The sequence below is a fragment of the Amblyomma maculatum genome, chromosome 2 (genome assembly GCF_055883805.1).
Source record: "Amblyomma maculatum isolate TAMU_Amacu chromosome 2, ASM5588380v1, whole genome shotgun sequence".
In the NCBI taxonomy this organism is placed as follows: domain Eukaryota; kingdom Metazoa; phylum Arthropoda; class Arachnida; order Ixodida; family Ixodidae; genus Amblyomma; species Amblyomma maculatum.
The window spans coordinates 25449726-25471728 of record NC_139345.1 but is presented as its reverse complement, the minus strand read 5'-3'; the positions used below and the strand labels follow the sequence as shown (position 1 = coordinate 25471728).

General features: G+C 43.6%; 1 protein-coding gene and 1 pseudogene across 20 annotated transcripts in view; both read right to left on the bottom strand.

Moving 5' to 3' along the window:
- The window catches only part of LOC146198174 (uncharacterized), a 212916-nt gene extending 192137 nt beyond the window's left edge, over positions 1-20779 (bottom strand). For all 19 annotated transcript variants that reach the window (XM_084593551.1, XM_084593552.1, XM_084593548.1 and 16 more), the window contains exons 1-4: positions 20639-20779; positions 19542-20380; positions 19302-19449; positions 19036-19245 (exon numbers count right to left, since the gene is read on the bottom strand). In XM_084593551.1, coding sequence (XP_084449677.1) covers positions 19036-19245; positions 19302-19449; positions 19542-20357 — 1174 coding nt within the window. In that variant the 5' untranslated portion in view covers positions 20358-20380; positions 20639-20779. The remainder of the gene's footprint in view (positions 1-19035; positions 19246-19301; positions 19450-19541; positions 20381-20638) is intronic.
- Positions 4-17182, bottom strand: LOC146198175 (uncharacterized; annotated as a pseudogene). The gene is made up of 3 exons (XR_014704958.1): positions 10758-17182; positions 4931-10627; positions 4-2303 (listed from the first exon to the last, which is right to left on the bottom strand). The product of XR_014704958.1 is annotated as an uncharacterized LOC146198175 (transcript).
- Positions 20780-22003: the final 1224 nt, after the last annotated feature.

Below are 22003 nucleotides of genomic sequence, written 5' to 3'. Positions count from 1 at the left end.
AAGACAACAAGAAAGGGTGCACCAGTGTGTGCCAGCCATCCTCTTCAGCACAAGAAGCTCGCCGGTTTTTCACACTCACAGGCCACCAACTACTGGCCTTTTTAACAGTGTTCCACAGTTATTCTTTCCAAGATGCACAAAAAGAAAGAGCGACTGGCGACTCCATCAGCTGCTACGCAAATTATTAAAACTTCATTTTGTCTCGTTAGCCATGTCAAACAGGTCATGGCGGTTTAGATAGCCACCACTGCTGCTAGCTAGGAAACATGGCTAAGCAGAATGAACCATAGAGCTTGATTTAACCTCATGGCACAGCTCCTTTATAACAGTGCACTTATGAGTTCCAATATGATACAATGGATGACACCAACTGCACTGAGAATAGCCAACCCATATGGCACTATTTTTCCAAGTCGAGCAATGCAGTGCAACCTGAAGATTCTAGGCTTCAACTGCTTGAACATCCTTACTATCCATCATTAGCCATAATGCCACCACTATCCCATAGACATCTAATTGGCCCCCCAGCCCCAGATTACAGATCCTTCACTTGCTGTCCAATCTACTCACCCAAAATACCATATCTGCTCTCTGAACTGAACATTCCATTCAGGCCCATCTATCTCATTTCCAGTAGGATAGTCCTCTAATACATGCTGCTCTGCGCTTTTCCCTCATTTTCCTTTCCAAAGCTTGTAAAGCTGTCCTTATTACTTTTATACTCATTCGTTTACTTCACGTAACCAGCAAGCTTCAGCCCCGGTGGTAAATGCTCCCTTTAGAATCCCTTTATACAAGTTTACGTTTACTTTGTGTTTAATTATCTTTCCCCCAAACAGATTACATTACTAATCTCTGTGATTTTCCAAGTAAGTATTAAAAAAAAAAAAGACAAAGTACCATCCCCAACGCTTTCCTTGGCCTCGCCGACTGTTGGCTTCTTTCCTTCAAGTTTACGTAATGTAATACAAGACGAGATCACTTTCAACTCATGACAGGTTTGCTTTAAACTAGGGCCATGCTTTTGGTTGTGAAGCCTGTCCCCTTTATGAAAGGTTTAAGTTACATTAGAAGAAATGCAAGCACTGCATTTAATAGTATGAATGCCATTAAAGAAAAATATAGCACAATCATACAAGATACAACAAAGCCGCAGCCTTGAACACACGTAATAAACAGGCATTAGAAGGGTTAGATCCTTTAATAAGAGAATTGGAGACATCGGTAATATGATCACCTTGCAAGGCAAAGAAAAATTAAATTCATCAACAGCATGACTCCATAAAATAAAATAAATAAAGTGGCATACCCATAGCCAGTTAACTATTACATGAAAATAGGCAGCAGGCATGGTAGTAAAGATATGAACGCTGCCGCAGATTGATGCCACCAAGGTCCTGAATCAGCACAAAAACTAAAGAGCACTTGAAATGTGAAATTGTTATGTAATAGCAATTTAGATTCATTAAAGCAAGAATTAAAACAGAAGACACCATCAAGGGGGTAAAACCGCAATTCACAATGTGTTATCATTTTCAATAGCACTTGCATACACTTTTGGCACTGGCACATTTATTCCAAATGCAGAGATGATGAAATTTACAACTTAATATGGCAATGTTTTCATCCAAATATAAAATTCATCAAGACTGATGTCACTCAGCCATTCAAACACTATAGAATGAGAGAAAGCATTGCCAGCAAAAGCTCGACTGAGGGCCACGAGTAGGTTCTATTTTTCCTAGGTAATGAAGCACAGAAACAGAGAAGGTAGCTAGGTAAAGTGTGCTATGTTTCAACAAACTTCACGCATGCAGTAACAGTTGGCACATTCTTTAATTCCACGTTCTACAATGTCCTGCAAAAAGCATATGGGCTAAAGCCCTTGCATAGGAAAGTGGCTGGGACAGAGCAGGAATAGCTTTAGTCCGACAAGTTCTTCTCTTTTGAAGTGATGGAATCTCACTGATTTTAGCTTTTTTCAATTACATTTTACAAGCAACAGAAACAGCTGGAAGTTTCGAATACACAATTAAAGCTTCAAAGAAAGAATGCCTCCTGAGTAGAATATTGTGCCTAGATTGTGCGAAACATGCACAAGAGACTTCTGATGCAAATGAAGAGCACCTTAGGCATTTTTTCCCATGACAACCATGCAAAATGACACAATATGCTGAGAACACATTATTGGTGTCTTGCTCCACGGTCATCACAGAAACCCCTGCATATATTGTTCAAAGTCCGCCACAGACATAAGATGATAGTCCAACACTGCATTTCTTCATGCGCATCAGAAGAAACACCTGCAGGCAATAAACACAAACAGGGCAGAATATTATACCAATGCCACAATATCATGCAAAGAAAACAATGTCACACTCATTAGCTAATAAAACCAAATAACCAATGGGCGCTTAAGCTAAAATAAATGTTCAAAATACCGGAAAAATAGCTGAACAACCCCGCTTCATTTTTACCCTCCTCTGCTGACAAAGTAGGCCCATCTAGATCCCACGGTCACAACACACCCATCCTCAAGGCAGTCTAACAGGAGAATTTGCACCCCATCCTTACACATCTTCATGCCGTGACATCACAAAGTCATGGTGCCACTCTTGTCAGCAGCATCTTTCACATGGTAGGCAAAATTGGTTCTGCCTTCCATACCTACTGCAGTCGCCACAGCTACCGGCAGAACTGTGCGGCTGCATTGGGACAGCACACTAAAAAAACTGCATGCATTCAAAAGCTGTATTGATGTGGAATTCGTGCAGAAGCATAAAAAGGAAAATTAAGTGAGCCTCACTAGATTTCTAGCAGATAAATGCTGCAGCAGACAATGGACTATGCTATCTAAGCTAGAAGTCTGAATCCCATCTAAATACGGCAAAGGTTTCATAGCAGGAAAGATGTTATGCTCATTTGCCTGTTATTCATCGGCATAGCGCACTTATAACTGTGCAAAAAAAAAGGACAGATTGAACTGTGCATGTAATTATAATTAGCCCGGTGCTGTTCTACTGCACACACTGCATGTTAGCAAGCTCTCTTGCCAGCATTGAATGTGCTTTTCATTAATAATACGGTGTGTTAATATGTGTGCAAGTTATACAAATATTTAAGGGGATGCTCATTTGAGTGAATATTACTTGGGACTGTTCCCCGACACAACTGCCATAATTATTTGGTTCATGTAGACAGAAATCTGCTAAATTGTCATTGCTGCCTGTTCATATTGGTATGTTTAGAATAGTCATCTCTAATGAGTGACAAGCTATGCAAGCATGTTTAGCTCTTTTTCAATGTGTCATAAGTTGTTTCATGAAACAGTGGAATCATGCATAATCCCATTTGCCTGCAAGGGGACAGCCACAGTTGAGATTGTACAAGTCGCAGCATGCTTTTGTTTTTGTTCGTCCACTGCATGAAAATGGTTTGATTTATAGGGTTTAATGCACCAAAAGCGACTCAGGCTACGAGGGGCTCCGTAGTGGATGGCTCCAAAAATTTCTGCCACCTGGGGTTCTGTAATGTGCACTGACACCGCACTGTACATGACACCTTGCTTTTTGCCCAATCGAAAAGCGACCACCGCAGCCTGGATTGAAGCCGCGGCCTTAGGATCGGTACTCGAGTGCCGTAACCACTAAGCCAATGTGGCGGAGCGCATGATAATGATAGACAAAGGATACCAAAGATACTATAAAGCATGTGGAAACAAGTGCGAGCATGTGTAGCTGCATCCAGCACACACAGTTTGCAAGCAATTGATATCTTCTTTTAAGCACTTGATTTGCTTGCAAACCGACATATTAAAGAAGCAAACTAGCAGGAACTGCAGTGTGGAACACTTCAGTGAGATAATTCGCATTAAGCTGGTCAAGTGGAGCCCCGGCTGACAACACACTCTGTGAACAGACCGCTAGCTCGCATCTGTTCATCTGAGACAATGCCAGTGCTGCCCTGAAGTAAAATCATGCCAGCTAATACATAGTGTCAAAGACTGGTAATATTATTCAATAGCTAGCACAGAAATCACTGGCAGAAACTTTTTGTTTACCACCAACCACATACACAACAACAGTGCTGAGCTATTTCCCAAAATACACTGTACAGTGTATGTAGCGAGTGTGAGCCCGTGTACTTTGAACACAATTACTAAGTTCACTCTTGTGGTTCAAAGATACTGAAAACCCGTGCTAAAAACCTTCCCATGGTGTCTTGCCTACTGCGAGCACAATAGCAACTGCAACACAATCTCGTTTGTTTGCAAATGTGCTAGTTACAACAAATCACAATAGCAATGTCACCACTAAGTCTCCTGCACAGCTGTTGCCATACAAGCCATGTAGGACAAGAAGCATTAAATAGAGTGCACATTAAAAGGGCACTTCTCACTAATATGCAAGGTATATGGGTCTTGCCTTCAGGTAAAGGATGGAAATATAGGCATTAAAGAGACTCTAGAATATTTAGCCATTTGGGCATGAAAAAAAAAAAAAATGCAGTGTTTAGAAGACAAAAACAGGCATCTTACTATTCAATAACCAAAGATCAACCTCTTCATACAGCTGATATTAAAGGGCCGAACACAGGATATTAACCTTTTCATTGCCACTCCCGAGTATACTCATGCTGCATCTCTCAACTCACTCTTTGCAGCTCCTAATACTACCCATGTAAAATACACATTACAGGCATCTCGCTCTCTATAGAGAGGCCACGTTAACACATAGAACTTGTTTGGTAAATTTATCATCAGCATCCCTGCGTCATATTGTTGTCACCTCAGCAGCACAGCTGAGGTATAAGAGCACTGCAGCCGTAGCAAGTAAGCATGCCAAGTGTGTCTGTGCTTTGATGGACGACTATATGTCAGGATTGTTGATGAGTTCACCCTCATATGAAAGACAACAATGAAGTAGCTCACCTAAATGACTTGCCGAGCACAGACGGCGAGGAAGAGCCCTTGCCACCAATGGATCCATGAAAGAGGATGAAACCCGACGAGCAGAGTAAAAAATGTTTACATGACCAGCAGAGCATCATAGTGTATAACTAGCACAAAATTTACATGGAGCATGCCAAAGAAAAATGAGCCCGGTCAATATGAAAAAAAAAAAAAAAAAAAGAAACAGCAAGGATGCAGGTAGAAAAAAAAAAACTCTACAGTGAAAAGGTGAAGCATCAAACTTTTTTCCCCTCAACAAGAAGTTTGCTGCCTAAAGTGCTCCATTCTACAACGGTTTTGTTACAAATGCTGTAGAAAACATTTACCACAAAGTTTTCAATCAGTACATACAACTGCTTTAATGTAGCCTGATGCTGAAAACCATGATCAGCAAAAACAATGGTCAATGCACATCAGCGAAAGTGCTGTAGCTAAAGACAATATAACTCTCACCTGCCAGAAATGAGACATTTTTAGTATACAGTAGCATTTATTTCAACTTCCACACAAACTCTTATCATAGGCGTGCACAGATGGAGGGAAGGGGGGGCCCTAATCATTTAAGGGGGGCACCAAATCCTCCCCATCCAACCTGTGCCGTTGTTGTAAAAGCGCAAGGTTACAACCATGCAGATTTTTCACTATACTGGCGGCCGAGGACTCGTGCAGTTGTGTTCCATGCCCACCGTATTCTCCAGAAAACCGAGGACTCAATTAAGAAACTGTTGTGAAAAGTGCGTCGTCGAGTAATTTTCAATTCTGCATGAATGGCAAAGCTTGTTTTGATTTTTAAGCAATGAATATTTTGTATGTGTTGCTGTTCTATCACATCACAATAATTTTTATAACCATTCCTCACCTTCGCGCTGCGTCTTGGCTCTCAGAGCCATGGGGGGGAAGAGGGTGGGGGCAATGCGGTGAAACTTGGTTACCCCTAATGCAGAACCCTGTGCATGCCTATGGCTGTTATGGCACAAAGACGCGCCCTTCGTTGATAATGGACTGTGGTTACTGCTTCACCCAAGAAATTCAGAACACTGCAGTGCCCTCTTAGTGACAAAAGCTAAAGACACATCAGTGATGCGAAGGAAGCATCCCTTCTTATTTAAGGGTGCACTGGAGAGAGCTCGAAATATAAATACAACAAACATTCCTGAAATAAAAAACAACGCGATGTACTTTAGGAAATCAGTGATATTTTCCCAAAATGGAGTCATACAGTGGCCTACACTGATAATGGCAGGGTTTCACTGCAAGGTGGCACTTGCAATTTTCTATGCTATTTTAAATTCTAAATTTAAATTATATATTGATGCTTCTTGAATATTGGAGTGCTCAATCTATACCAGGGGTGGCCTGCTAAGCATATGCAAGAAGCTATGAAGCCATAAAAATCATCTCTTTAGTCAAAAGCCACAGTAAAATGAGGAGTGTTGCTAGTTAAATCTGGTGGTCACAGTGAATGGTGCTCATGTAGTGAGTACTTACTGTGCCTCTGTATTGTGCAGCTCCATTCGTGAAGAAAGAGTGAAGTGCACTTGTGAAGCGCACTTCTTCTAGAACATAAAGAAGCTCTCTTTAGATCTTTAGAGGCAGAGATATGCTGGTTGGGCACCAATTCAGAGGGTTATGAGTCACCCTTGGATCCCTAAAGAGCCTTTGCTACCCCTCATTCATACAATATAAGGCAAGATCTTATTTCCACAATAATCTCACAATAGTCTTGGTCAATGTTCAGTCCCTTTAAAGGAAAGTGCAAACAGCCATATGAATCGAGCATAAGAACACACATTCGTGGAAGCTCGGTGCATTACTGAAAAAATGGCAAAATAAATCCAACCCTAAAAGCATAATCCACCCTTTTGCAAGTGCAGACATCAAAAGCTTCTTTTCATGTTATAGTGCACTGGGCCTGCGTGAAGTGCGGATGAGCAATGAGTTCGAGCACCAGCAATATATCTGAGTCATCCACCCACTGCACCAGAACAGTTCCCATGCCGACATGCTGACCTGGCTTTGCTAGCTTCACTGCGTCAATAATATGCAGTAACTGCTTGCTGCCAATTCAGCTGCCATGATATCTGCACAGAAATGCATTATTTGCTTAAAGCTAATAGAAAAATAGTCAAGTTTCAGAATCTAAAGATACAACTCTGTAAGCAAATACAGCATTTTTACAATTCTAAGCAAACTTCCTAGCTTCGCAAAAACGATTGGGGAAAGAAGTTTGCATCCCAATTCAAGCGCCCCCTTTTTCACGAGGAACAGTACTTAGGCACGGCTGCCAACACTTTCTCACTGAGTCAAGTTGGAGCTGTCAGAGCCAAGGTGATGCGGTGTCCGCAGCGCAATCTCCAGCTGCTTGTGTTGCTGTGTTCCAACACTGCACGACAGCTGGCGGCATAAGACACCAAAAGACGGTCGAAAGCAACCCCTATAACTATATTAGCGTGTTGTGATGTGGACCCAGAATTGACAGCCATTCGGCAGAGCTCGGCAGTTTTTGAAGGCATCGCGGGAATGTGTTGCTTTGCTCACTGTCAGCTGCTTGGCAGCCGAACTGAAGTCAGAATGAGTTTAAAGAGGGCTGCCACAGCTAGAACTTCAAGCTAACTGTAATCACATTTTTTGAATATGTATGCTATGTGTCTGTCAGAAAAAATGTTATTTCTCACACCTGTCTCATAAACATATTCAAGCGAAAACACAAGGAGGGAGGATTTTAGAATTTTGAATCAAGCACACCATCTCTCTCTTTCAACACTGCAACCCTGAAAAAGAGTACATATGGTACTTCTCCTTAGCATCTGATAATCAAATCAAGTAAAACTTCTATTTTCACCAAGTGTTCTACAGAAGGAAGGCGAAAACCTTAGAGATGATTAACGGCATTCATGTGAAATATATTCCCGATCATTACTTTTCTACACCACACTACATGATTATGTTATCACCAATGTGAAGAAATGACAACAGAGACGGTAATGATCATTTTGGAATCAATTCATTTCGCTGTGGTAACCTCCATTTAGGAAACCTTGGAGCAACCACTGGTCAGCCATGTCACCTAAAACGCCAGGCTTCAGACGAGCATTGGTGCAACAGTCCTGGTGTGTTTGATACCCACCTCACCCTTCCATATGAAAGTAGCTGCCCATGTAGGCAGCTCCTTCCAACTCTCTACCATAACATCTGGCCTCATGATGTCCCACAACCTGCCAACCAATCAGTGCATGGCCATGTCACCTGGCAGCTATCGTCTGCCAGAGGAATCCTCGCAAATTTTTGAAGATATGAGCCTTCAAACGATCAATACCGACAAAATATTTGTCTTGATGAGGTCACCAATGCTCTCAGATTAAAAGGCTACCAGAGGCATGCTAGTGATTTTTCGAGGCTTAAAATGCTTAAACCTTGCTGACATCACCAGAAATTTTTTTGCAACATGCAGGATAGCACACTCATATTAAAAAAAAAATATTTCCACAATTGACAGTCCTGTATTACAATTTTTCTTTTAATGGGGTTTAATGCCCTAAGGCAACTGAGTCTTTAATGGATACCATAGTGGAAGGCCCCGTATAATTTCAACTACCTGCTGAAGTTCTTTGACATACACTGATGTCGTACTGAACAAGGGCGTCTAGTATTCTGCCTCCACAGAAATGTGGCCGCTGCAGCCAGGGTCGAATCTGGATCTCCTGGCTCAGCAATCAAGTGCCCTAACCACTAAGAAACTGCACTGGAGCAGTCACTATCTACTGTAACAAATAGCATGGCCTTTGCTGTATAACAAAAAAGTTAAGCCCGCCAACATAAAAGGTGACCTAAATTAGCTCCAATACATACAATGCTCACTGTTAAATTGTAACAGCATGCCCTGTATGAGCTATAAAACACATGCACAACTTGGCTAGCCAGGCTACTTCACAGGTTTAACTGAGATGTTGAGACAATGTGGTTACTAGCTTCAACACCTTCCTTTACAGGAGAAAAAGGTGCATGAATATTTTGAAGAAAAAAAAAAGGGGGGAGGAAAGCTAGTCATGAGGGCAGGAAAGTTCATTGACTGTCTCACTCTCAGTGAACACTGCACCCATGCCATGATGGAAAGGGTGAAGGGAGTTAACGAGGGGAAAAAGGGTGCTGACCGAGGTAGCTATTTCCAGGCCTGTATCCCTTGAGTCTCATTCTGGGCGCATCCTCAAGAACACACCCAATATGGTCATGTGACATATGTGTGCTAACAACTCCGACAGGGAATGGGAGGCAAGTGTGGCACAGCTATAGCAGACACTCCTCTGTGGATGAAGGCAGGGGCCTTCAAGCTTTTAGAAACAACACCACGGACTAAATCACCTTACTGCACAATTTAGTCTGCTTAGACATTGGACATATGAGTAACGGTGTAAAAGGCAGGGTGATGGAGAGGGGATGGGGCTGCCCCAACCCAGCCTTCTACAAAAGGGAGAAATTTTGCATAAAAAACCATGCTTAATCACCAATTTTGTTTTTTCAGACCCAGAACTCTAGAAACCCATAGCTCAAATGGTACGAATACTGTCCCCAAATGTCTCTACCATAATTCTGCCCGAGTCATGTAGTTCTGAGTGCAATGTATTCATGCCCCACAGAAGTAGGCATTAACTCTTCCATTACCGCAAGAAAATGGACATTTTTTATCGGTCTCGGGAAATATATTTTTGCTGGTACAAATAATCTTGCAGCACATATTGCAGCATACAAAGCTGCACATAATGGAATGCTCTTTCCAAAAACATTATGGAACACAAAAAAAAAAATTCGGAAAATTTTTATGGCGAGTTGATGAAACTAAGGTAGAAAAGGCACGATATATACAGGCGCATTATTAACAAAGAAAATTTAGCATATACATATTGAAGATAAATGACCCAGGAACACCGTGTAAAAAAATTAACAGTACAGCACCGTTTTTAAGCCAGATAAGAAAAACTACAGGTGGAAACAGCCTCATTTCTCGTGCCATGCGGTGAAGCAGTTCCTGGTTTTTGTGGGGCACCAAACCAAAACTGCCGCAAACTGGCTGTATAAAGGCCGGTTATACATGCTGGATATTCAGCAATGCAATTTCACGGGAATAAAACCACCCGGAATCATAGTCAAAGCTCACTAGTGAACACCTAATGCCATTTTCAGGTAATTACCACCACTAAACACCATCAGATAACAAAGCCAACAATATGATTCGATATTTGACTTGCTGGAAGTCATTTGATGTTAATTGATGTCAATGCTGCATTACCACAAGTGGGAGGATTTTCTTATTTTTTTTCAAGCACGGCCACCACGCAACACATGCACATTAGTTCTCAAAAAGGTCTATCAAAAATCAGAACTCCACCAGAGTGGGAAAATTTTAACTGGTTCTGCAAGTGCAGAGCCTAGACTAACCACTGGGTGGTTCTAGGTGCACGAGAGACAATTCCAACATGTCAAAATTGGCTAAAGCAAAGATCTAGGCGTGGCAACAAAAGAGTTAAGAAAAAGTTCAGCAGTAGGAAGAAGCCACGAGGATGCTCGAAGTCAGCTCCATGCACACACTTCGCGTCATTCCCTAAGTCACGTTGTCCTCTAGTAATACTTGTCAGCCATTCTGTCCCTCCTCTGGCAGCAGCCACTGACTCACTGGTCCAGCTGTATATTCAAGGAAGGAGACGAAAAATGTAAACGTAGTTGAAACAAAACTGACTGCGTGTAGAAGGAACAAAAATATGTCAGCTGCAGCATAATATATAACACACCTCTCCCCCTCTGAAAAACTTACCACTGAGTCATAAATGATGGTCATCCTTACTCTAAATGCTTTCTGATACACATGACGAGTTGAGAAAAATTTTCTGACCTTACACGAACCTGCAACATAAATGAAGATTTCGTATCGGGAAGTAACATACTGGAGGGGTCCTTTGTCTCTGCCTAGTAGCCAAAAACAAGAGCAGATAATTTCCAGTTGTAGCATGCCAAGAAAAATAGTTGTCAGAAAATGCGGCATTTAAGAACAAAATAGTTCTCTATCTATACAGATCAAGCTACATAGCGTATGATTTAAATCATGAGCTTTGAAACAAAAAAAAGCACAAAAAAAATAAGCCACAATCACAGGAGCACAGCCATCAAGCCATACACAAAGAAAAATTGCATGGCTATGGATTTTCTTCAAAACAAAATTAATGCTCCCAGTCCATTGGCATGTGATGCTTGGGTGAAATACCAAAAAGCAGAGATTATTTAAAGAAAAGTACACTGAAAATGTTAAATCACATTAAGGCCCTCTCTTATGAAAAAGGCTGTTGCTTACACCAGCCTATATGCAGCTAGTAGTTGAAATACTTCCTCCTTCAAGCAAATAAGGCACGAGCACCAAGCTGACTTAGCTTTGTCCTTCTTTCTGCATCGTGCGAAGTTTCATGTACAATAAAAGCATCTACAGGATTAATTCAGTAGACTTATAGCGATCAGCTTTGAAAGCACAATAAAACATGCAGGCATGCAAATTCATTACCTTTTCTCTGCACAGCAGCCCAAGTCACACACTTCTGCAATCATTTTAAGTCACACTGCACTGTACTTCTGAAGATGTCCTCACACTAGCTCCTAAGCCATGCCCATATTAATAAGCATCCGATTGTAAGTGAAGCACAGTACTGAAAAATCAAGGTTTGCAAATGGTTTCCAAACACAACACAACAGCACATTTCCATTAGAGCAATATGCTGGTTGTGTACGGAGGTAGTACAACTTGCAACAAAGATGAGCCTTTGGACTGTAATCATACTGTATACCTAATCTGACCATATTCCTCAGACCCCAAAGCGGGACATGGGAGGACGACGGAGGGAAGGGGGGAGGGTTGTATGAAATACAGGGCATCTGGTTTAGACATGCTCTTTTTTATTTATATATACACTACGAAACGGTTCTCTTCATTCTTCATTAAGCTTTGCCTAGCCGGCACATCTAATACTTCTGGCTTGAATGAATCTTCCTCAGCAGCTCTTCATTTTTGCAGATGTGCGCGCGTCACACGTCATGTGCCCATTTACTTTAGGTAGAAACATTGCTTTAAGTGTTGTCGCTTGAAGTGTTGTCTCTGCAGACCACAACTTGTTCATAATAGAAAACACTCCACTGGTGCATTGTACCGGGCAAGCACATGCAGTACTCAACCATTGCCCTCATGTTCTCGCAAGGCACATCGTTCATCTCGAAGTGCTGAAGCACCTCCATCCAACGTTCCCCAACTGGTTTCTTCTGCCTCTTCCATTCATCTAGTTTTTCAGGTGTGACGTAACTTGAAATGTTGCATGCTTCGTCAAATAAATAATTCTTGTCGAGGTGGACGTCATTGAACTCTGAAGTTATGAGCTGCTGACTCCTCTGCACATCATCCCAAAGTGGTGCCGACTCCAGAGAGGCCCATAAGAAACTGCTAACCTCATCAAATTGTGTGCACCATCGGTCGAGGTATAACGCGCAGGTCTGGTAGAACCTTTTTGCCCCTTCTACTACCGATCCTCTTTAAACTTCTCCTGATTTTTTCAAGTGCTGTTATTCTAGAATGCACACACTTAATGGCAAAAATGTCTGCTGAAGTCTTGTCTTCAACTTTGGTCTGCAGCTGTTTCAGAGCTTTGTGGACTTCCATGGCAGTCTTGAAACACGGCCGCTTGGCTATGTATTTCCTTCCTCGATGGCTATGTAGAAAGAATAGATAGAGCTCTCCACAAGGATTTTCAAAAAATGTCTTAATCAAAGAGGGGCATTTTTCTGCCAACAAAAAGAATGACTTTAAAGCCGGGAAAAGCTTGAGCACTCTCTCAACAGCTGACATTAATGCCAACCTCCCTGTTTTGCTGCAGCCCAGCAGCCGCTGGTACTCAACAGATGCGAAGTTACGAAACTCCTTGAATGCTCCACCCGCACTGTGTAAATATAAAAGTATGAATAGAGTTTGACAATCACGGCTTCAGTGTCAATCGGCAGCAGTCTGGATGGTGTTGTGCATAATATGTGCTGCACAGCCGATCCCAATGAGCTTTCAAGGTAAAGAATCTCGCATTCTTGAGAACACATTGCTTTTCCCATTCCGCGCGGCACCGCCGAAGTTGCAGTTTGTCGCTAAAAGCAACCAGCTTTGATGCAACGTTGACTTCCAGTGCTTTTAGGATGTACTGGCTCACCATGGTCAAGGTCTCACCTGGCAAGGTGTCGATCTCCAGCAGCTTCGTTTGCACACCAGCAGCAGATGTGAAGTAGCGGATCATTATTGGAAATATTTTCAAATATTTATGGTTCGACGCATCACAGAAAACAGATGAATTTTGCATAGTGGAGTTCAGCCTTCAACTCTTCCAACGCAGAAGGAGCAGGTACATTCAAGGCAACCGCTTTGCCTTTCGTGCGTGCGCAGGCAAACCTCTTGTCGAAAAGCTTCTGAAGAAGTTTTTATGTGCAATCCATCAAACGAAAGCTTTAGTTGTGGGCGATCGTATGATACACAAACACGCCTTCGGAAGCAGCGAGCTTCAGCTCCTTGTCACCAGCATGTTCTTGTCTGAAAAACTTCGTTAGGGTGCTGGAAGACGCAGCAGCTGATATATTCCGCTTGTGCTTCTCGGTGCCTATGTTTTAAAATGTCAGAACGTCCACTGTGTGCGATGGAAAAGTCTGCCCCACATTTTTCGCAGCGGACATCGCGCTCAGACTTCGTTTTTTTCAAGAACGGAAACTCTTTACCTAGTTCGCCGCTGAACTTGCACTTCCTTTTAGGCATTGCGGTTGGCGCAATCACGGCCAGTCTGCGCTCTCTCTCGAGATCGGCTGTGGCGCAATAAAGAAGCAACACTTCACCAAAAAAACAAACATAAGCATGCTGCGAACGTTCTGGACCTGGCCGATAAAACATGGAGGAAGGAAACAACTCTTTCCTCCATGGAACAAAAAGTCTCTCTGGCTGGATCTTCTAGTACACTGTAGCTGTACCGTATGGTCCCGAGAAAAGTCGTTCTGGGGGCAATATGGCTTGTTCATTCATGATTGCGGTAATTTCGGCTGGTTCGCTACATCCAGGCCAAGCGGGTGTCGCGAGTGTAGCCAAAGCGGGACAAAACGCCGTCCCACAAGTATGCTGGCGGGACAGTGGGACCACACCCGCAAAAGTGGGACGTATGGTCACTTTATGTATACCCTTGATTTCTTTAACCCTTTATAAGACATAAACATGTCTCATATGTATAAAAATGAAAAGCCGCACTAAGAATGGCATTAGAAACTGAAAAACATCAGTTGCAAGCCATTTCGACCACTAGTTTTGTAGAAAAAAAAGAGAGAAACATTTGTAATATTAAGTTCCTAAAATGACCAGATTTGGCAAGTATCCATACCTAAGCCTTTTTGAAAATTGCACTGAAGTTGAAAATTACTTCAAATAATTAATAAGTTGACTTATGAAAAAGGCAATAAAGCTGAAAAATGTTTTTTTTTTTTCTTTTTCAAACAAAATGGGCCACATGAAACAGCAAGCCCACACATATAAAAATGCACAGAAAACCATGAAGGCCTAATAGTGACACATGAAAATATGCTTAATGGTTTGCTTGACAGTTTGGTAGTATTCAGCATGCAAAACATTGGTACTATTGGGAACAAAAGTTTCCAGGACATGAGAAACGCAAATGTGGCATACAAGCGCCGCATTCTTTGGTGATCTCTTGATCTCACTAGCTGATGTCCGGAACGAGAGTTCGACTTTCAGACCACAAAGTATGGTTTCTGCACGCCGGATAACAACAGAGCTATTGGCTTTGATTCCCGATGATCTGTGCTGGAAACTTTTGTCCCCAGTAGTACATAGGCTTGTCTGCCGGCACTTGTGCAAGTCAAGTAGGAGACTGCATCCTGCTGTCCTACCATAAGTTTAATGAGGAGCACAATAATGTAAATAAAGCACAATAAAGCAGAGGCCTTGGCCAGTGCTCCTAGAGCAACTGCAATCATCACAGCAAAACATGCTGTAGTGCAAGTTGGTGTAGCCTAGAGTAGACAAAATGACAGAATAAGCCAAGCACTCCTACTGTTAATCTCTCATGAAAACGAGTTGTCTCTTTGTGCCTCAGCTACACTATGTATCATGCTGCCAGCTGAGTACCGACCATACACTTGCCTGAAGAGTGCGAGCCGGTATTTCATTTCCTGCATTACTTTAGTCGGCGAGTAATATTCATGAAACTATGTGCCATTTTACATAGCAGTCAGGAAACAGAAAAGCCCTTTCTTTCACGACACATGGTGACAAACTGACCGCAGGCCACTCTAGGCTCATAGTGGAGAGTTGACTGCAAATGAGTAACCCATTTTCCTACGACTTTGAACTGATGCTCCCGAATGATTTCTTAATCTTTGAGCCAATTTCTAAACTGTTGCTTCGCGACCATATAATACGGCAGTTTACATTGCAATGACTTACAAAGGCTTCCCAGGAATAGCTGCTAGCTGCCCGAATGCCAAACCATACTTTTCAAGTCCTCCTGCCAGCGTTTTGTGATGACTTATGTGTAGTCATTTTACTTCCACACAATTTCTGCCCCGTTGAAAGATTTCTTAGGAGTGTGTTCCTTCCAAAAAAGCTGAAGACTGCTGCTTATTTTCCTGGCTATGTTCACTCGTGTCTGCATAAAAAAGGGACAGGCGATGGGGAGTGGTGATACCCTAAAGTAAAGTACTTTCAAAAGAAAAGTCACACTGGCTCCCATTCTGGAAATGCACTATTCTGACTGGATTGTCCTTTTGAAAAGTTAGCCCCTGCCTGCAACAATCAAATGCATATGAGCCATAGCGTCAAGCTAAATTACTTTGTATTTGTAATCGCATTATCATTGAACCATAGCTATGTGCCGCCACCAACCAACAGAATTCTAGGATGGGGTTAATACGTCCTGCTTTAAGCCCTCAAAATTAAGAAAAGTAACTATCCACTCTTGCAGATACATAAATGCATAAGTGAGAAAGTATGCAGGCAACCAAGTACCAAAATTCACGTGCAGCCTGACACAACAGAAATGTCAGTGCCATTAGCAAAATCAAAGCCAGAACCTCGGACACATTCATTCACACATCCCCACTTTTTTTTTTTTTCCACCAGCCCAGTCATGAATCGTTCAGTGCAAATTACATATTTCTAAAAAAAAAAGAAAGCCATGGCCACCTCATTGCATCCCTCGCTGCTCTCTTCGTGTGTACATTTGCTGCAACGCTTATTCTGAACACATTACTGGACACGCTGCTGCTTACTGCACCGTGCAGCTTCAACAGATTAAGAGCCCAAAATTATGTTGATGAACTGGTTTATTTTACATGGATTGGCGGAATTTACCTCACTTGTATGGCACAGGCGATACTACAAACGCTTTGCTAAGATGCTTTATAAATATGCTTTCCTATGATGCTCTACCTTCGACTTTCATTTCAGTTTAGCAAACTATGATGAGAAGCAGAGTAATCTAGGTTGCATAACCAGTTCAGACGCTAATTCAATTCAAGCCTTACATACCTTTCTTTAGCCGGTGGAACTTTTTAGCATGCAAAGTACGCATTGAAACTGTTATGAATTGTGCAATCAAAAGCCTTAGTATTCACGCTCCTTCAAGCATGAGCAGAGAGTCCGTGAATAGTGCAATGATGAAGCAGCTTTCCCTTCAAATCAATGAAGCGTACAGAGTACTACTTCCATAGGCTTGCCTTCGACTTGTTCACAGGCACAGAAGCTAGCTAATGTCGCTCGCTAAACAAGCATCATGTTTTGTAGTTTTCCAAAAACATTCACAGCACCCAGCTTTGGTTTTTTCCGCGAGCGTAAACCACACGCATAACACAGGAATAGTGCGTGAAATTTCTTAAAATGCAGGCAGCGACTCACGATGTCCTCGTAACTTGCAGCACTCTGTATGGTATAACGCAAGGCATAAACCACTCCTCCTCGGGGAAAAATAACTATATTTAGCAGCGCGTGTTCGCTCATATTGCTCTCTACGGCGCTAGATACGCCACACCACTTGACCTTCTCAGCCAGACTATACAGGGGATCAAAGTGGTACAATCTACTGCTACAACAGCAATAAATTTCGGAGCGCCCTACGCCAGACTAGGACCCTGTGAGCACAACCGCTCAATCTGCTGCATAAACAATGCAAAATGACGTCACCTGGAATTACCGTACGCTGGATCCCACGCGGAGACCTGCAGTGCGCTTAGTTACCTTTAACGCCGACAACACACAGCCCATCTGCTAGCACTAGACCAGGGTAGTATGCCCGCGAGGAGCAACATGCTTCACATGGGAAATGGAAACGCCCTTCCCAGAGCTTTTGAAGAGAGCATGGGAGAATTCGGCCGTCCTTCTACATGAACTGTCCAGACTACGCATTTTTTTTGATGAACTTAGAGATTGAATGCAGTATAAGCTTGGACAACGGAGGAGCTAACTGCTCACAGTGGGCTTCAGGTCAATCCATAGTTTTTAGAGGAAATGAACTTACCTGAACTCTGGGAACCGCCGTGGGATCTACATGTATACGTATCTAAGACTAATCTTTCGGCAGGCAAGAGTAGCCTAGCGAGACTTTCGTACTTCAGCTGAGCATGCGAAACTATGGTAGCGAGTACTTTGTCGATACTGAGGCAATGTGTTTTACCTCCGACGGTCCATTGCAGAATAAGTCATGAATCCACACAGTAATGAAACCACAGATAATCGAACATATCTTTATTTTCCACTTTCACTTGCGCATGACCACGGACACCGAAGATACCTTGCACGTCCGGGACCTGAAAGTAAACATCCCACGACACACCCCAGGGGCACCCCACCATACTTTAGGCAGTTAAGCTGGTGGTTTAGGTCATCAATTAGTCTTCCCGCTATCCTCCTTTAAAGGCACTAATACAACAGCTTGCTAGACTGAAAAAACCAAAATAGCAACAGCTTGCTAGACTGAAAAAATCAAAATAGCGCACTTCAAAACACACAGGAATGGAACAACACAGCGCTGTTTTGAAGTGCGCTATTTTGCTTTCCAAGATGGTTTACCAACTAGCCAGCTCTTCCCCCTTTGCAAGTTGCTGACTCGCGTGTGTGACGCAATGTATCAGGACGAGCAAACTTGTCTGCAATGTCAGGAAGAGCACATCATGTAATCAAGCACACGCATTCAATACCCACTCACGCATCCATGCACTCGCACAAGCACGCAACTTGCTCGTCCTGTGTCAATTAAATGAATAACCACAATAGTCCCCAGCCACCCCAGTTTACTTCTAGTATGCATTAAAGATACAAAGGCAACGAAAAATACCGCGAAGTTATCGACGATTAACTAATATTACACGTGACAGAAAGGGGCTAAGCGCAACGCTTACCATTTAATATGAAGACTCCCTGGTGCTGGCTAAACGAGTGCGAAAAAACACGGAACGCGAGGAAAACGCGTGAAGACAGCAGGCTAGATGTCATCCACGCAGAGATCACGGCACGCGAGGAAAACGCGTGAAGACAGCAGGCTAGATGTCATCGACGCAGAGATCACGGCATCCAGGTACAGCAAAGTTCAAGCAGGGCCAAGAAACCGCTCCAAAAACCGCGAAAGCGCCGAAGATAAAATGACACCAGACAACGGACAAATGATTGGACGTCTTCAGAGAAGCCTCCGGGACAGAGGCGGTGGGAGCACCAGTTTACTCAGCCAAATGGTACATTGCATGGCGATACAGAAATTGACAACGGTCGTACGTATGCCATAGACTGCTTATCCTTATAGTACAGAACGGTGGTCTTTGGAAGAGCAATCGCTCTATAAACTTACAGCCAAAGGAGGCAACTAGAACCAGAGACCAACGTTAAAGGCCCGATACAACCGTAGCAAACGCACTAGCTCGGCGTTGCAGCTCAAGCTGAACCCCAAACACGACGTGGCTAGGGCTGTCGTGAGGCGACATGGACGAAGTAGAAATGGTAGGAAGGGAACGGGAGGGTTAAGAGGGTAACGTACCATGAGACGGTGTTGACTGTTGCTGCTGCTTGTCCGGATGATAATTGGAGGGGCCGGCGATAGCGGGAACGCCAGATGTGTCCATGAACATCATCATGGCGCTGGACGCGCTGTCCCCGGAAGACGAAGCGGCAGGAGGGGCGGCGACCACGGGCGAAATTGCCTGGTCGTCATACGGCATTAAACTAGAAGGCGATGGCTTGATATCCACTGCAAGGGCAAAAGACAGGTCAGCAACAAGAAATACCTGGAGGAAAACATATTACCTTGACTCGAGATGGAGATGTCTGAAGGCAAAGAGGCTTGAACAGGAACAAGTGCCGAGTTGTCTGAAGTGGACCCTGTGTGATGAGACTGCTGAGACTCGTTCCCTAATGGTTGTGATGATGAAGCGACGTCCGTGAACACTGGTACCTAAATGGTAAAAACAACCAAATAAGCACTCAAACCTACGAAACAGAACGAGTCCACCGCACAGACTCGCAGCACAGCAAGAAACCACCTACGTTCTCAGTAGTCATTGACTGTTCCATAAGGTTCGAGGGTTCAACCTCAAAGTCCGCGTCGTCACCCTCGCCCACGTCATCACCAACTGAGTCCTGAGTATGCTGCGAGGTGGCCATAGAGTTTGTGGCCTTGGTGCTAGAACCGAGATGTGCACCTGAAGGCACAGCCGTTGAAGACACTGCCACATTAGAAGAAGTCCGACTTGAAGGAGACTCGGCCGGCATGGCTACGCGATCACTAGACAAACTACCGTCCTCAATAATTTCAGGGCTCTCGGGACCCTTGATGCGCGTTGCCGGCGGCGCATCCTCGGAATCACTTTTGTTGGAGTCGCTAGGTGATCGCCGCCGTGGACGGCCTCTTTTTCGTTTACTTAGCGGCGGAGATTCAGCACGTGGTGTGTCCACAGGTTTAGCGTCCGCACCGTCTACACTTACAAGCGCGCCATGCTTGTTCTCACCGGTGACCTCAGCAAGGCCTTTCACTTTCAACGTTTCGGCTGTCTTCAGTAACGCTGTCAGTTGGTCTTGCGATACGTTTACCTCCCCGCGATACATGAACTCGACGATTGCCTTTAGATCCATGTAGCGCATGTCTTTCAGAATCACAATAGGATGCTTGCAGGGGTTCTCGACGAACAGGGCTTGAAAGAAAGGACTGCAGGCGGACAGGACCATCTTGTGAGCTTTCAGAGATAAACCCTCGCACGCAAGAGTCACATCCACCAGCGCTTCGTTTGATAGCAGCTGCTCGAACACGGCCAGCATGTTCGACTGGTGGTTGTTCCACTTGAGGCAAAACTGTTGAGACCCCATCTCGGCTCGAGGTCTTGCCGCAGCTGCGAAAAAAAACACGAACCCATTAGTTACAATAAGCACTCAAATTAGCAAGGCAATCCCACAACCAAACATGGACGTTTGAAATAATCGCATCTCCACTAGTATGCAACGCTAGCCTTTCATGAAAACCCCAAGCCCGATCAAACAGAAAATATCAATGACTACTTATAGGCTGCAGCAAATTAATGGCAGCCGAACTAATAATACTGCGGACTACACTCGTCACCGTCACAAGAGCCGGCAAATGGCATACATACCTATAGAAGACTAGTCATTCGTGTTGCAGCGGCTCACCGCAGACGCGGCCTTCCGACTCGCGTCCCCTAATCGTACTGGTGACGGCCAGTGGAGAAGCTTGTCGGCTACTGTGAAACGAAACGCTACGGGGTCTTAATTTGTACCGGCAAGCGCCAATAGAAAGCCGCCATTTGTTTCCCGCGCTTTTTTAACGAATAGCAGTCCACGACGTCGTTGCTAGTGTCGGGTGCAGAGATGAGGAGGGAGGAAGACGGGATCAGCGAGAAGCGCGGGAAAATGGCCGACGACGAAGTCGCCGGTCGAATTTTCAAACATGGCGGACGCGACTATGAAAAAATAAAATAAAACGCAAGCAATATTTGGATGGAGTGACGCGTTACTGTAGCTTCTTGCGGATGATCAATTGGCAAATTTTACGGCAATATCAATTATACAGCGTCTCATTCATCAATGAGGAGATTCAACGGCGATTTCCGCTGGCGGTGGTCCGGCTAGCGGAGTCGGAGAAGACGGGTGAGACAGCGCCATGTTGGAAAATCAATGTTGAGGCTAGAGCTCGCATTTTATTGCGCTTAATACGTTTTTCATGGTTACTTGAACCTCTTGGAGAACGATACGGACGTATTTTGGCCATTTTGTTCACAATAAAAACATGAAAATTAGTTCGAATGAACACAGATGACTTCTAACAGCTTTGCTTCCCCTCTTTGAGCAACACAGGCAGTTGAATGGTTTGTTGTGCGCAATTAATAACTCCTTGACATATAATTAGTGGCCACATTTAGACGTCTGAGCAAGCGTCGTGACAAACGTCCCTCGAATGCAAACAGTAGTTTACAAGAGCGCTTTATTTAACACACATTGCTGCTTTGAACTCAAAAATCAGTCTACGAGCACAAAATTTCGAACGGCCGCACGCCCCATGCCAGTTTGCTTGCCGACAACCCGCAAGTGTATGCATGTCATTCATTTTATTATTCTAGCAAACGTTCCTCTAAAACCTACATTTGCTTGGTCGTAGTACGCTCGCATGTGGGTTTTATTTGTTCATATGTTGCTGCAAGATTTCTGCATGGTTTTCAGTGTGTAGTAGCCGGAATATACCTTCTGAGGATATCCTGGGACATTTTTGTTGCTCCACGGTTATGGAGAGCATTAATGACAACAAACAACCTGGCGCAGTATTGTTGTAACGGTCAGGGATTTTTACTGATGTAAGCCCCGCTTCTACCACAAAGCGGCTTTGCCGTTTACAGTGATTTTATGTTGCCAGTCTTTACTCGGCACGGACATTTACAACTGGGAGAAAGCCCAAACAAACACGAAGCAAGGCGTCGAACGTTTATTCTTTTTTTGTGCATTTT